Source organism: Leptosomus discolor, chromosome 4, assembly GCF_034619465.1.
Source record: "Leptosomus discolor isolate bLepDis1 chromosome 4, bLepDis1.hap2, whole genome shotgun sequence".
NCBI lineage: Eukaryota > Metazoa > Chordata > Aves > Leptosomiformes > Leptosomidae > Leptosomus > Leptosomus discolor.
In genome coordinates, this window is record NC_141394.1 from 48371333 (window position 1) to 48388041 (window position 16709).

At 38.3% G+C, this 16709-nt stretch overlaps 1 protein-coding gene across 5 annotated transcripts in view; it reads right to left on the reverse strand.

Moving 5' to 3' along the window:
• Positions 1-2438: 2438 nt before the first annotated feature.
• The window catches only part of FAT1 (FAT atypical cadherin 1), a 100868-nt gene continuing 86597 nt past the window's right edge, over positions 2439-16709 (reverse strand). For 2 of the 5 annotated variants that reach the window (XM_086464092.1, XM_086464091.1), the window contains 11 exons: positions 13147-13948; positions 12184-12315; positions 11914-12077; positions 10846-11308; positions 10151-10304; positions 9783-9893; positions 8957-9588; positions 8574-8711; positions 6485-6544; positions 3993-4028; positions 2439-3064 (listed from right to left, as the gene is read on the reverse strand). In XM_086464092.1, the coding sequence (XP_086320218.1) occupies positions 2439-3064; positions 3993-4028; positions 6485-6544; positions 8574-8711; positions 8957-9588; positions 9783-9893; positions 10151-10304; positions 10846-11308; positions 11914-12077; positions 12184-12315; positions 13147-13948 (3318 nt within the window). The remainder of the gene's footprint in view (positions 3065-3992; positions 4029-6484; positions 6545-8573; positions 8712-8956; positions 9589-9782; positions 9894-10150; positions 10305-10845; positions 11309-11913; positions 12078-12183; positions 12316-13146; positions 13949-16709) is intronic. The other 3 variants (XM_086464093.1, XM_009960419.2, XM_009960420.2) reach the window with 3 other exon arrangements.

The window sequence follows — 16709 nt, forward strand, 5'->3', positions numbered from 1 at the left end:
AGCCTGGCAGCACAGTTCTTGTGAATTGGAAGGAAAAAAAAAGGACATTCTGATACTTTCAACATAAGGTTTTCTTAATGTGACTTGGAGTCTCTTTGCAGAGTAACGAGACTGTTCCTTTTCGGCATGACGTTCTATGTTAGCCTCCAGTTCACAGTACTATGACTTAATTGTACTTTTATTAAGTGTTGATATTCACACTTCTTAATTTTAAAGATGTTTTCAGACCGTTCTGCTGTAAACAAGTAACTTAAGAAAATGTATTTGTAGGGCAGACTTCTGTCTTTACTGGGAGACCTTATCAACTGATGAAAGTCTGGGCAGTGTCTTCTCACTGACTCCTGAGGCTTGTTCCTAGTGAGAAGTGGGTATTAACAAATCTTGAGCAGACCTGCCACTAAGCTTAACCTTTGTAGCTCAAGATGTACCTTAAGCAGTGATCCAAACTACTCTAGAGTGCCTGATGCCCTTTACCCGCAATTCTGTGAGATTCTTTTAAAGCTATTAAATAAGAAAATGTTAACGAGTGTACAAAAAAGCTCTTTGTTATCAGGGTGAGTATTGCAGCCAGAATATGGTTTTAAACCCATTGATTTTTGCCTTTTTACATAGGTCATGAGATTCTTACCTGCATCTGGGCAAGTTAACACTGAGAAGTCTGTCCTGTAATCCCTCAATTTCCATTATACAGCTGCCAGGCTGGGAGTTGTTCTGTTTTGTGCATAAATAGCACAAAGTACCCTGTTCCCCCAGATGGTGGAAGCTCTCCCAACTCTCATGCCTGAGAGAACCTGACATTGTACCTTTCCTGGCTACAGAATTTTGAGACAGTAGGAGAAAAATGGAGGTGGGGCTAAAAGGATTCCAGGCTATACTAAAAACTCCCTGATGTGCCAGGAAATCTGTTCTGAACTTTAAAAAGCATCCCTCATGCAAGACAACAGCTATCTTATTCCTTTAGCTTGCCATCAGGGCATATTTATGCTAGAGAACTTTGTTAGAGGCTTTGTTCTTTTCTAGTTGGAAAAGCAGCTGGGTAATATACAGGCAAACTGTATCCTGTCTTGACCTCAAGGTAAACTTGTTGTGTGAACTTAATGTAAGAATCTGCCACTGAAATACAATTGCATAAAACCCCCAATGTATTTATCGCAAACTCAGAAATTTCAACATGCAAGTGTACAATCAAGGGACAATTAGTTATGAAAATAACTATTCAGGTGATTTAAGAAAGGAAGAAACTGCTTTAAAGAGCTTGGTTTTTTTCTGTATATATTTTTTGGGACTTCAGAAAAAAATACTCAGTAATTTACATAGCTGATACTGTATGTTTAAAGAAAAATGCAAACTACCGAGAAGGCTACTGAAGTTGATACCCATCAATCTTTATTCATACTGGCCCGATTACTTTTTAAAACACCATGAAGTAGACACACACTGCCATCTAGTTGAGCATCTCTAACATAGCTGCAGTTTGATTTCTGAGGAGAGGAAAATGTGTTGCTTGGAGCAAGTAACTCAATACAGTACAAAACATATACAGACTTAAAAATGCTGCACTGAATGCTTTGTCAATTGTATATTATATAATAGAGATACACAGAGCGAAGCTAAAGTATTTTATTAATAATTTATTGTCAGTAAGAAAGACTGGCTAATGGTAATTTTCAGTAAAAACCTTTACAAGACCATTTGATCACAAATATACAGACACTATAAAAACTGTGTCATGGTGGTTTTGGCTCTAAACTGGTATGTAGAGGGTCCCCCAACACACTTTCCAAGAAGGGAAAAAATGTTTACAGTTCTCAAATACAGCAACCCATTTAAGACATTTCCATGTAGCTGACCCAGAAAAATATCAGACCTAACCTCTGTACAGTTGGAATTGTGTGAATATGTTGAATTTTTTTATAATGAAATGTCAAACCTTAGTTTTCAGGGGAATACATACAGTGATGCCCTGATTATAAGAAGTCAGGGTGCTAGTTTTGAATGGCACACTAACACCACTAGTTTCAGTGGAAAACAAATTCACAAAATATCTACAAAATCTAGTTAAAACTATTAAAATCAAAACTGTACATAAAATTTACAAAAAAGTAGGAGAAAATTAATTGCATTAGAACTATATAAATATATGCATCATGCTAACATGGAGAAGTGGTATGTGATTTTTAACATAGACAATGTAAGTACAAAAAAGATGTTCAGAAATGGCACAGCCAATGGAAATCTTGGAACTGTCCAATTACAGTAGGTCAGGAAATGGAAATAGACTGATCTAGTGAAATGAACTGCATGATCCAATGCTGCCATGCCAGTTTAGCTCACTGGGGGGAAAAAAAGCATTCACTGTGGCTGGGGAAAATAAAGCTCTCAAAGTTGTTCTAGAATTGATAAAGTTTGTTAGAGTCCAGGCACTTTTGTTGAGTGTGTCAGACTTCTGTATGTTGCTGGGAATCAAGTGGAGGAATTTTCACATCTTCAAAGTGACCGTCATCTCCACTCTCATAGTCACTCATCATGACTTCAGACTCCATTTCACAGCATGCTGACACATCAGAGCATGAAGCTGTGGAAGCATACACAGACATGGACATGTTGTCTACGGTGGGTGCTTCAAAGTCTGTATTGTACCCTAACGTGTAAGGAGCATAAGGTTCTCTGTAACTGCCATTGACACCGCTGGTTGTGGTCTGAGGTTCTGACATGTCTGCAGGGTAGTGGTGGGGAAGGTACTGATTAAGGTTAAATCTCTGCCTGCTTCTTGAAGAAGAACCCAAGCTACCTACGGCTGGCATGTCTCTGGGTGGCTGTATTGACTCAAACTGGTCGCTGTATTCTGGTGGTAACGGTGGAAGCTCATCAGGTGCAGGGAAGTCGTCAGGTGGAGGTGGAAAATCACTTTCTATGTCATAACCGCCAGGGTAATAGTCTGTATCGATGGTGTTTGGATCTGTGTAGAGGGGAGCTGACTCCTCAACCACTTCATAATTTGGATACTCTTGGATACCTGGCAACTGAACACTTGGCATCCAGTCTGATGTATCCCAGTGATAACCTGAAAAGTTAATTTTTTTTTTTCAAAAAAAGTAGTATTAGTATCTTGTCTTCAAGTGAGTCTGAACTGAGAAGTCAACACATGTATTAGGACAATGCAATCGCTGTGATTAGGAGGCTACTTGTTAATTAGAGAACAGCTTGCCCGGTTCCACAACGCAACTTTACATTATGCCATGCGTTAAGATACTGTGTCATTCACACTTGAACTTCTATGTTTTCTCAGACATCTTGCCTAACATGGGAAGAGCTGTATGTCACCTATGGAATGTGCTGTCGTAATACATAATGTGGTATAGAATTGTTCACTGGATGGCAAAGAACCAACAGCCTCCCTGGTGCAGCTAAATTCTTAATCAAGTGTTGTTGAGTAATTAGGATGGTAACAGCTGCCTGTTTTTCTTAAGAGTATATTTATTATATAGAAACCATGCTTTTCTCACACCAAAGTAGAAATTCTAACTGGTAAAGTATCCAGCCCATTTAAAGGGACTTTACCCCTTAACTGAATTGTAAAGTTAATTACACAAAATGCTGTTGGTGCTACAGTAACGGCCACACCTCTGATAAAAATCTTTGACTATTAATAAAGACATTCCACATTCAAATACAAGAACAAAACAGGAAAAATCAAGCTTAATCATGCATAAATGACTGAACTTGATCCTCTTTTGCAAGTTCCCCTTGAGTAAGTTTGTATTCATCTGCTGGAAACTAGATGTAAGCCTAACCTCATTAAGAAAACCAGTATTTTTCTCATCTGAACACCAAAAAAAGAAAACAATACGAACGGGAATGAGGTGCAAATCTAGTAAAGAGTAATCACTGCAGACAAATGCACAGCAAGCAACTGATAGTAAGTCTGTGTTAAAACCAAGTATTAACAGAAATATTTTGGTGAACATCAATGAACTGCATGCAGAAGTCACCTCTTGAATTGCTGAGGTCAGGAACAGCAAAAGATTCTTTAGGTGGCAGAATGAGAAGAAAAAGGAGAAAATACCTGTAGTTAGGAATCAAATAGTAGAACCAATGTGGAGACAAACAATGACTGTCACTATGATGTTCATGCTGCTTTTTTCCAGTTTACTTAGCAGTACAGAAGCTGGCTTCTTTTTTTTTCTCGTGGGCACTTTCTTTCTTTGTTAGACTTGAACTGCAGAACAGCCACTGAGTTAAGGTACAGCCCACCTAGGACAGGGCTGGGTAGTGGCAAAATCTGCAGTCTGTCGCTTGCCGAAATCCTGATTATCAGTAGGATTTAGGACTTCTGCTAACAAGGGTAACAAGACTTGGTCTGCTTTTTTTTTCTTTCTTTGTATCCCCCCCTTGTATCTGATACAGGGCTGCATCTATTAGGACTTACATTTCCAAGTATCTCATGCAAAGGTGGGAAATCTCCCTTTAGTATGTAGCTTCCACATGCTGTGCACTGGGAGACCCACCTCCCTTTGTACACTGCTCCCAACAGCTCTCAGTCAGCAGAGAACTGTCCTGTGTTATCTGACAAACTTTAAACATTTCTCTCTTCACAAATCAATATACCCTATTCAGGTCTGTAAGGATGGGTGATGCCTATCCCAAATACAAGAATTTTCTCCTAAGAATTGATACATTTCTCTTGTTATCTGTTCTTGGAAGACTAAAGGGACTGAGGTTGACTGTGGGAGGGGTTCCTTTTTTTTTTTAAGCTTGCCTAGTCCAGGCAAGAAAAATACTGTCCACACTGAAGAAGGTATCAGTCTGAGACTTTTAAAACATCTCTGGCCTTATCTCCAGGAGAAGGTTCTGACCACTAGTCTACTTAGAAGATGACATTCTAGGGAAACTAAAGCCAACAGGCAGTCTGTGGCCTTAAGATTTAGAGCACTTTTACCAAGGAATGGGGAGGTCTTGGTCCTGTCCTCTTTTTCTGAGGCAAAGACCTTGCTGGAGGCTTGAGCAAGGATCTCTGCTGCTCCAACTGGCACCCTCCTGAGGGTGCTCAAAAGCAGAACTCTTTACCTAAGATGCTTTGAAAGAAGGAATGCTTATTACAAGTAGAAACTTGCAAATTAAGAAGCAGCTGAGCAGGACATCCTTAATCTCTCTACGAATATTCTGCAATGCATAAAATATTTGTATTTATCTTACAGTGATACTAAACCACTAAGCAATCCTTTTAACTTTGACTTGAGAACTACATCCATCATTTATAGTTTCTACCAATTAAAATTTCAGAGAAAATCTGAATAAGTTATTAAAATATCACCCCCACTAGATTTTGCCTCTTCTAGTCTTATAATTCTCCCTTTCATAAGTACTGTGCATTACAGTATTTTAGCACTGAGGACTATGGTCTATAGGTACACATTAATGAAATACTCTCCCGTAATAAGAAGTCTTTGCATTTGTCTACCTTTGTGTGTGTGCATAAGTTAGACATGTACTTCAAATAACAAACCAAAGAGAATCTTTAGTTACTGAAATGAATTTTATGTTCTTAAAATGGCTTTAAATAAGACCTAATAAAAAAGCAGGGTTTCCTAGTCTGTATTAAGAAATAGGAAACATATGCTGTAGATGTTATTTCAGAAGTAACCTCCACAGACTCATGGTCGTGGAGTAAATTACTTGCATATTACAAGAACTTTAAGGACTTTTAAGTCAATTAAAACAAGAGTTAGCATTTCAATAGACTCGCTGGCACCTTTATTACTACTATTATTTTGTAAAGAGTTCATGTTTTCCACAGTAGTCAGTTCTTAAATGTTGGCAGAAAAGAAATAAAACTCTACTGAAAATGTCTGCTTCTGCCCTTCCTAACTTCCAAATACATACAAATGTATTTGGGTCTACTTACAGACACCCAAACATACCTTTTAGGTACTGATGTAAGGCTGGGTAGCAAGTAACTACTTAAACTGATGGGGCTGTGTGGGGCTATATAATAGCTCAACTGCATTGCAGAAACCAGTTATTTCTGCTGAAGAGACAGATCGATCTGAAGGCCCAGGAAGCGAGTACTGATACCAGGCTACTCCCAGTCTGTTCAGCTGGATAAGGTGCCAACAGATGCAGGTGGGAGGTTGCTGCTTTTTCATCTACAGCACTGTGTGTAATTGCCTTTGATGCTGTCTCAATTCTGCCAGGAGCCTTAGCATTAATATTTTCAGGAGAGTAAGCACCACCACCTTTTTATGCCAGTACTTTTTTTTTTCCCAAGAAATCACACTTTTGAAACCTGCCCACAGGGTAGCTACAGCATACACATGAAAACATGAACAGATATACAATATAAATATATTATTTGCTAAAACTTAACAGAATGTCCAAGTAAGCAACATTTTCTAACTCCCATCTGCTAGGGCTACATCACTAGAAGACAAACGTGCATTATTCTGCAAAAGCAGTAAATAAAGATGAAAACATGTATATATACCTTCTTTTTCCACCGAGTCAACAACAGCATTGACAAGGTGTATTACAGTCACTATGGAAGCTTGTAAGAGGTATAAAAGGAGCAAATTAAAACAAACCTATAGTTAGTATCACTTTAAACAGCATTCAGATATACAAAAAAACACTGTAAAATTGTAGTTCATTACTATTTTATAGAGCAAGATTATTGCTGTACATATACATTTACTCTCTATCTAGAAAGCAGTTGCCTGTAATACATAAAATACATCTCTAAACCTGAATTTTATTCTTGATAAACATGGAAAGGCACACGCAACTGCTCCTGAAGCAAATTCTGCATGAACACAAATCTGCTTCAGTTGTGTTAGAAATTCTGAAATGTTGCCTAAACGCACCATTTGCATAATACTTCATCTAGGTAGCAATAAACTAGACTTTTCTAAAGGCTTGTGTTGGGTGAATTAAGGAGTATTGCATTAGGTTTCCTCTTTTAGACTGCAAACTAGATTTTTTTTTTTTCCCTCCTCAATGGAAGACCAGGAGAAGAAATTTTCACTGAAGTGAACTAAAATACTGGACTATGAAAAATATCTACTGAAAACTTCTGTTGCTGATCTACTTAAATTGTGTGCGAACAGTGGTATCACAGTAGGAATACCAAATTCAGGTTGTGACTTTCTTATTTTAAAACACCCCAAATGAATGTATTTTTTATATCTTCCCTTTCCCAAGATACTTTTGGAAGAGAAGGATTTACTCTTAAAAGGGTAGGATGAAGTGAGCACATGCAACTTGTTCGCACGGCTCAGGGATTAAATTTCAAACTAATAAATTCAGAATCTATCAAAAAGGAAGGAACGATATCTATGATGCTACAGCTATTTCTATCAAAATGATAGATTAATGAGTAATCAACACATGACAAGAAATGTGAGTAAGAATATACGAAATCTATGGGATGGAGAGGAGGGGAGAACAACATGTAGCTCACAACACTTAACACAGGAAAAAAGTTGCAAGTTGGTATCAGGTCTACTGACAAAATGATGAGCACCGTAAGCATACCATTTTACTTTCACCAATCATTAACACAGATGTTTCTTTTCATGCTCTTTAGAACAAATCACTCTACTTCAGTCAGAAGCAGAATGTTCTTTTTATTCCTAAGCTAAAGGAATTTCCAATTCTTTTTACCATACAGAGACAAAAGCAGAAATTGGAACAGAGAGTCACCTTAACTTGGCGAATTAAGTTATGAGACAGCCGTGGCTTCGTCCAATCAGTCTGAAATGTTTCTGAATACACAGATGCATTGGTATCAACTGTAAAAGCATCCGTCATCACAATGGAAAAGTAAGAGTCTTCCAATTAATAGTAATAAACACCACAAATAGGTATGGCGATTCTATTTTGATGGACTAGAGTTGTGATCGAAATATTTATATTTTTATATTGGCTTTTTTCAATGCATGAGTTTTTTTATGAATTCATTTTAATCATGGTGAAAGCCAAATATACTGTTTTACGATAACAAAATTCCTTTTTGTGCAGCTTCCTTCATTACTAAAGTAATCAAACTTACAAGCAGTCCCTTAAACTCTGCTCTCACTCAGAACTGATCTGATCCATATGGGAGCTGAGGTCGCAGCAAGAAAAAGAGAAGGAAACAAATGAAACTGTAACACCAGAAAGCTTTTCACTGAGCGCTGAACGTCAAAGCAAAAGTTATACTTGTGCAGAGGCCATTTTTTAAAATTCACTGTATAAGGTGATAACTAGTGATTACCTAGAAAAGTTCTCAAATTTGAACACGCTTTTAATGCCTTTTATACACAAGGCTCGGAACACCATGTGCTGCATTTTCATTCTTGATATTCTAACAGCACACTGATTATATATAATTTTAAGGTAAAGTGAGGTAGACAAAATACTTTTAAAAAAATAACATATCTGGGTATTTATTAACAGAAGTAAATACAGATATATATTAAATACGTTATTTAATATATATTTGATATATGTAAGTCCTACTGATACTAAGAGATACAGATGCAAAGACAGAACAAATGAACGTAAGTGGCAGCACAGAATGATTGTATTTTACGTACCATTGTCATCACATGATTCAGACTGGAAGGAGCTGAGAGACTGGACCTCAGACATGCTTTCTCTTGCACTGTAAGGATGGGAGTTCTTTTCATCCAGAGGCTTTTTTGAAAGGCAGGGGTCAAGATCTACTACTTTAGCTGAAAGAAAAAGTTTGAAGTGTGGAGATGAATAGATTCTAGATTAAAGAGTCAATAAAACTTTAGGCTGAGATCTGCATGTTTTTACAGAACTTAACAGAGCATGAAACTGATCAGACTTAAACCCCAGTAAAGTCATAACGCCTTTTGTACCCTAACAGGCATAGACAGAGGCTTTGCACTCACTAAAATTGTTCCAGCACACACCTTTAACAGCAAAGTAATAAAGTAAGAACATCTCTTACTGTCATAGTCAAAATCCCAGCTGGGCTTCTGTATTGAATCGCTGTCTGAAGGAGAGTTAGAGGGAGGTGGAGGTGGCAAATTTGGTGCTACGCTGCAAACAGCTACAGCTTTCCGGTGACCGTGTACAGAATCTGGGTTAAAAGTACTAAACTCTGGGTGCTCAGGGATAGCAGACCCCTCAAAAGAATTCCTGTCAAGATTGTTCCTGGAGTCGCTTGGAATGCTTGGAGTGTACGAAATGGGACGAACAGGAACCTGTGGTGGGATGTCAGAATAGATGTTCTTATTCAATTTTGCATCAAAATAAGGTCTTTGCAAGAAAGCTGTTGTAGCTCCCAGTTGCTTGTCTTCAGGTTCTGGCTGATGCTTCTTCTTTCTGCTAATCACTTTGCGGCAAACAACAAAAATCACAACTAACAAGAATATTCCTGCAATGAAAACAATAATCCCAATCACTTCAGCTAAGCTAATGTTCCAAGACGTTGAAACATATTTGTTAAGAACGATGTCTGTGCAGTGTTTTCCTCCAAAGCCACGGCTACAATTGCAGTGATATGAACCGTAAGTATTCTCACAAAGGGCACCATTAAGACACGGGTTTTCTACGCATTCATCGACATCAACCAGGCACCTACCAGAAAGAGAGCAGAGAAACGAGGGTTAGTTTACATCAATAGTCTTTGTTTAGTTAGTCTCCTTGTTCTCAACAGTTCTAGATATATTTAATATACAGTACTGTGCACTATCAGGCAATTTGCTATTTTACCAACGTTGAACGGCTAAGTAACACAGTTAAAACATCAACCTATGTGGAACACTACCTACCTTTCTCCACGGAAGCCTGCTTCACACTCACAAACAGGTCCATCCAAACTGTCAATACACTTGCCACTGTTTTTACAAGGATTGTCTTTGCAATATGGACCCAGCTGGCACCTGCAAATGCAAAAAAAAAAAAAAAAAAGGAGGGTGAGGAAGAAAAAGCATGAACTATCACCTCACTGCAAGTGAGTACATAGTGTGGGATTCAGGGCTGTAACATAAAGGCTCACACTAACTTCAGCTAACTCCACTGGGTTTCAAAGTCTGAGCTTTAAGTAGGAAACGGGAAAAAAAAAACCCAACAGAAAAAGTGTTATATTTCTAGCCTATTCTCTAAGGGTTCTCTGGTACAACAAACCACACAAACATACCTTTGGCCTGTGTATTGTCCTCGGCACTGGCAGATAAAATCATCGCTGACCGGGATGCAGGTACCACCATAAAGGCAAGGGTTGGAAGCACACGGATTGACACTTACATCGCAGTGAGTTCCCATAAACAAAGGTGCACACTTGCAGTAGTAACCTGAAATCAAGTACAGCCTTCTTGAAAGACACACATGGCTTTAAGGTAAAATCCTCCCTGCCCACCTACGGATTTAAGATAAAATCCTCCCTGCCTACCTACCTGTTCGAAGAGAGAGAGGATGGGAAGAAACAGAAATACTTTTATCGAAAGATGAAGGGACGTCCAACAGTAAAGTTTTTCTTGAGTAAGACTGAAGGATAACTTCCATTTCTCTCACAAAACTCACACACAAAGCTTGTGACAATGATTTCAGAATTTTTAAAATAAGGCTCTAAAGTAGGCAGTTAAGAGGATGAACCTCAGGTACTGACACTGAAGATTAAATCCCCACTTTGCCTGATGGACTTTGTCTACTTCACACCCCAAAGAACTGAGTCCAGAACACAGGCAGACACAGCATCCCTACCTGGTCAACGAGCAGCCTTCTACAGCTCTCTGGGAAAGCAGGAAATATTCACAAAGTCATTTTGTCCTTCACGGCAGGGAAGTGGAAAAGCAGTTTTGAAAACTAACAGCAGAAGAACATAGGATCGCTTACCTCCATTTGACAGTGCATTGCAGATGCCTCCATTCTGACATGGGCTGCTTGAACAACCCTCCGTGGCAGTCAGTAAGCATCCAGGAGTCACATCTACAGATTCTTCCATGTGTGCATAATTTCGTGGCTTGCTGTTTAGGGGCAGCTCTTGTCCGTTAAGTACAACAGAATCCATACAGCCTCTGAAACCATTGCTAACCTGAGGACTTCTACCATGTCTCGCACCTTGCTGCCGAATATGACCACCAAAAAACACGTGATTATCTAGGTTTAGTGTCCTAAGCGTACCAGGAGCGGTACCAGAGGCAGTATGCACCCGATCCAGAACAAGTCGTGCATAATTTCCGTCCACTTCAAGAGATACTGAATGCCACTGGCCATCGTTAATCTGAATGCTCTGAACGGAGACAATCCCAGGTCCACTGCCACAATCAAATTTATATTGCAGCCTTCCATGGTGAATCTACAGAGAAGAGCCACAACATCAACAAATGGTCTACACACTTAAGAGTACAAAATATTGATGCCTATAAAAGTTTATGTTTTCTGGAGGGACAGGATATGATGGTGTTCATAAAAGGCAGTTTAATAACATTGTATTCCAAACAGTTGCAGTGATTGTGATTGATTCTTTATGGTTCTTTTAATTAAAATGTGTACTTTGTCCATCTTTTCCTCTAGTAAAGAAGTCACAGATCATCATCAAAAGATTACAATACTTCAAGACCTTTCATCTTGTGCTTTAAGTGCTTTTTCTGTATGGACTTAGTGAGTATTATAAGCAAATAAATTTAAAGCTGTTATTTAAAATAGATAATTCAGGGTAGGTTTTGTTTTGGTTTTTTTTTAACTTTTAAAACATTAAACTAATTCCTTTTACACATTAAAAAAAAATTCTGTACAAGTTCATCACCTAGATGTATAACACACTCTACCTTGAAGGCAATTCTCATTTATAACAGTCGTACAGAGATGTTACAATTCAGTCTTTCAATCTGGCACAAAAAATGGTAAGAAGATGGTAAGAAGAAAAGAGGAGGAGATGTGCACTAGGAGATCTTAATATACCTCTAAGATACTGTAGTCTGTTCCTCGAGCATACATAACCACTGCATGCGCAGAGTAAGTTCTAAGTCTCATTGTCAGCTTCATTTCCTCTTTGTTCTCATTTTCCATGAGACGGTATTTCACGTAGCTGCTCCCAGTAAATGTCACAGCAGAGCCAGCTGATGCTTAGGAATACAGAAAAGCATGAAATGGGTTAACACAGGACTGGAATCAAATCTGTATTTGGAACTTAATATGATTTTATGCAGATTTTTAGAGTTAGTTTCTTACCAGGACACTGTCCAGCTTTGCTGTCCTGGCAAACGCAGGTGTATTTCCCTTCCTTTGGATCTCCTAAACATTCAGTACCTTCAGGGCATGGGTTTCCTTCACACACAGTATTCACCAGGGGGCATTTCCCTTCTGTAAAACAAAATACATTATTTCTTGTCCTCTTAGTGCTAATGGTATTTTATGAAAAGGGACACTTAAGTACAGTAGCTGAAAGCAGCCCAAATGATATTCCTAACATCAAGTGAAGTAAGAGTTATAGGACATGACTGGCAAAAAGACAGACTAGACAAATGGCATATATAGTGGCTGATGTTCATAGTTATCGTGATTACTCAAACAGTTCAATTGGTAAAATTTGTAAACTGCTGTTGTGGTTTAAGGTTTACCATTACTATCATTCACCTTAAAAATCACATGGTGATACTAAACATGGACAGACTGGGTTGGGGAGAGCAGAAAAGTGTGCCTGTATTTGAGACAGAGAAGGAACAGGCTTTAAATAGTTACTTAAGATGTGCAAGTTCACCCAGCAACATTAAGTCATGATTTTAAAAAGCAATGCTGTTTTCCTCAGATCTAAAGACAAATTAATCTTTGGTTACAAATCTCTATACTTATTCGGTTACTTTGCAAGAACTTACCTTCGTGGAAACAAGACTGAAAATGGCTGGCAATTTAGAATAGGCAACAAAAAAAAAAAGGAACTTCTTTCATAAAATGGAAGGTGTAACTATAAAAACATCCCCTCCCATAAGCTTGTATTATGTAAACTTAAAAATGAGGAAATGGGACAAGAAATAATTACTCCTTACTCCGAATAAAATTAGGGAAATGTTGCAGTGAGGGTTACAGGACATTCTTAATCTTGTCCTATTATATAAATTTTCCCCTGTGGATTATGGCTGTTCAAAACTACAACAATCTTTTCAAGGATACTGTTTTCTTTACTGCTTTTCTTACCTTTACAAAGACAAACTGCTGTTCTATGATGGCGGGGAGTGACAAAACTCAGCCTGGCTGTGCTGTGGGTTGACATGATGTTCTCATCCACTGTTACTTTTTCTTCACAAAATTTCAAAGGACAATCTAGGCCAGCACAAAGCTTATGGAAAACATCAATTATCCGGACACCTAAAATCTCCTCTAGGTCAGGCACAGAAGAATTTATCTTGTGGAGCAAAATTCTCATTGGGTGCTGAGAGCTACCAGACTTTTCAATATTCAGGAGGACATCAAGATTTGAAGGAGGATCGGAAGGCTGCAAACTAACAATCTGGATGTCATTCCTCCTCACACCCAAGATGTTTCTTAAAGCTCTCTGGAAATTGCGCCAGTAATCACCGATGAATTCTTCAGGGGCAAGGTTTGCAAAGCGTATTGCAATGCTGTGATTTAGTAAATCTTGTGTGATTTGTCTGATGTGTACAGTAATATCAGCTGCAGTTGTAAATTTTCCGTCTGTAACAGTGACATTTAGGAGGTACTGTCCTACGTCTAACCTTTTATGTGCTATTAGTTTGCCACCAGTACTGGAAACTGAGAACAAGGATTCCATTTTGGGGTCCAGACTGTATGTCAGAGTATCATAAACATCTTGATCGGTTGCATGAATTTTTCCAATGACACCACCTGAATATTCTTCCCCAAAGGCTGTGATAAAGATTTCTAGAGGCAGAATTGCTGGGGAATAAATGCTTTCCTCAATTACTCTAATATCAACGTAAGTCAAAGATGACAACGGAGGTTTTCCATTATCTGCCACCTAAAGGAAGATGAGAACAGAGTTAGATTTTTGCTTTATCTCAAATTCTACTGTCGATATCTGTACTGTATACAAGCAGAGCTGTATTTTTCTACCAGAAAATAAAGTTCCTACAGGAAAACGCTTTATCAAGGTTTCATAACACAGGTCGTGACATAAAAGTTAACGTTGAAAATTTCAAAAGCTTATATCAGCAGGCACACACAAACATGTTTTCACTTCTTCAAGATTAAAGGCTACAGTGCTCTTGATACCTGGAAATGCCAGGAAGCTACTAACGCTTCTAGCAAATACAGAGGAAATGCACAGTAGCTGATTTCAGACAGCAGATGGTGCTTGAAGCTTTTTTATTTCAAGCATGGAAACACATTACAAACTTGAAATGACTCATGCACTAGAAATTTACAACATGCTTCACCGCAGTTATTAGGAGGTGGTCTTGAAGACAATCTAAATGCAGTATGCCACACAGTACTTCCAAAGGAAAACAATACATGTAGAAAGTTACAATTAATTATGTTATCTTTCACGATTTGTGATCATGGAGAGGAAAAAAACCCCACCTGTAGTACTATTTGCTTCAGACAATTAAACTAATTATCTTTAACAGAATCAGCCTAATTCAATTTTAAAGCCTTTTAAAACATCACGTCCCCTGTCCTCCTCCCCTTTTTGACAAAAGCACACACTGCCCTTGAAAAAAAGAGTAAAAAAGTAAGAAAAGAGCATTCCCTTGGGTTTATTTTCTTTCTTTCTCAGTTTTTGTTTCCTGTCCACCTTTTTCCCAGAGCTCCTTCCTAGTTACTGAAAGTGAGACTTAAGAAATGAGCAAAGAATTGGAGAGAGGAGAAGGGACAGAGGGGATACACAGGGGTCAGAAGGCAAGAGATACCCTGCATTGTTCAAAAGATTTTACACTAATTTTACAATGACTACAGGTAGTTGGTACACTTTGAAGATCTGTGCAGAGAAGCTGCTTTTGATTTTTCATACAAATTTAAGCAAAAGATGTGTTGTGATGTGCACATAATTGTAGCATTTTTAAAAGATAATGCATGTCTCCTAAAAATACATGTCCTCATCTGTTAACTCCAGAAGACAGGCATGGCTAGAACTTGCCCTCTAGTTACCCAAACATAAATAAGGAGAGAAAGAGAGCGCTCAAGTTGGCAAAGTTTTGTTTTGCCTAGATTTCTGCCTGGAAACAAGACAAGGCAGGCAGTTTAGCTATGGGAGAAATGCCCAAGGGAAGCAAGAAAGGGCTTAAAACAAACAGGCAAGCAAAACTGCAACAAATGGACAGCAAGTAGGAAAGAAGAGCCCCAGGAGAAATGGTTTTTCAATAGTGCAGATATTTAAAAATCTGCTGTGGTTTGAAACTAAAGACTTCAGAGTGCGGCACAAAGGACTGTATGACTCATAGCTGAAGATTTCACACACTAATGCTGTGAGACATTTGTTAATGGATAATCTATTTCCTTTGGAGAGAAGGAAAGCAAATGTGAGTGGCATGCACATGTAGGTGGCTGTTGGAAAAGGAATCCTTATTTCTATTAAACCCACAAAAGTAAAGTAAAAGAAAGGCTCATGTTAAGTAGAGTTTTTTGGCAGCAGTGGGTGTGTGGGGTGTGTATGGGAGGGGTTGATTGTTGGGTTTTGGTAGGTTGTTTGGTTTGGGTTTTTTTCCATTAAAGTATGCCTGTAACACAAGACCACTGCATCAACAGTCTGTTCAGAAAGCAGCTAAGGTGAAAGCTGTCAATACTGAAAAGCACACCAGTGAAGGTCAGTTAAAAAACAAAAACGAGTATGAAGAGATCATACACAGCCATCAACTTGTGAGCTGCAGGATGAAAGTGCAGAAATTAAAGACAGTGTAAACTTGAGAAGATGCCTTCCCACAGCATTTGAAAAAAAAAAAAAAAAAAAAGGAAAAATCTTTCTTTTAAACAAACAGGGGAAGAATATTTTCCCACAGAAGTCATGCATCTATTTTTGTGTGTATCATTGGAACTGAAGTCTTGTGGATATGGAAATGCTAGTTTTAGTCTTAGATGCTTTCATACTCATGTATAGTGACTCACTAAGGAGAAGATAACAGCAAATTTTAGCACTGTGTCTATATAAAAAAAGTATCATAGTATAAGATGATAAATGGCAATTAAAAGACAGTGACATATTTCCAGAATCCAGTCAGGTAACTTGTAAATCAAGGGACTACACAGGTCCAAAATACTGAGACCGGGTTGTACAGCACACAAAAAATGCACATTAGTATAGTCTGCTTTAATGATTTACAATCACTGAGAAGCCTTTTGTTCTAAATGAGTACATTTGTTCTAAGACACTTGTTTAGCTACTGGATGTCATTAAAATAGCCCTTATTCAGTCCTTAGAAAAAAGGTACTTTTCAACTTCTGTGCTAAAGAGAAGACAGCTCAAGTACTGACATCCTACAGCCTAGGAAGTGGCTTGGAAATGAGAGAATTGCATGATTCCACCCAGAGGAAAGTGTAAGATAGGTGCCTCATACACAAGAAAAGGGAGGAACATTAGGAAGGGTCAAAGGTGCAGCTAAATCATGAAATGTGACACAGACAGTGCAACAGGCTACAGAGAACAGACATAACTGCCTGCACATGCATTCATAGGAGTATGTTTTAGAAGCAAAATAAATAGAAATTAGTTACTGCTTAGACACAATATAAACCAAAACATATGAATCTTGTGTTACACTGATTGCACATACAGGAAAAACATT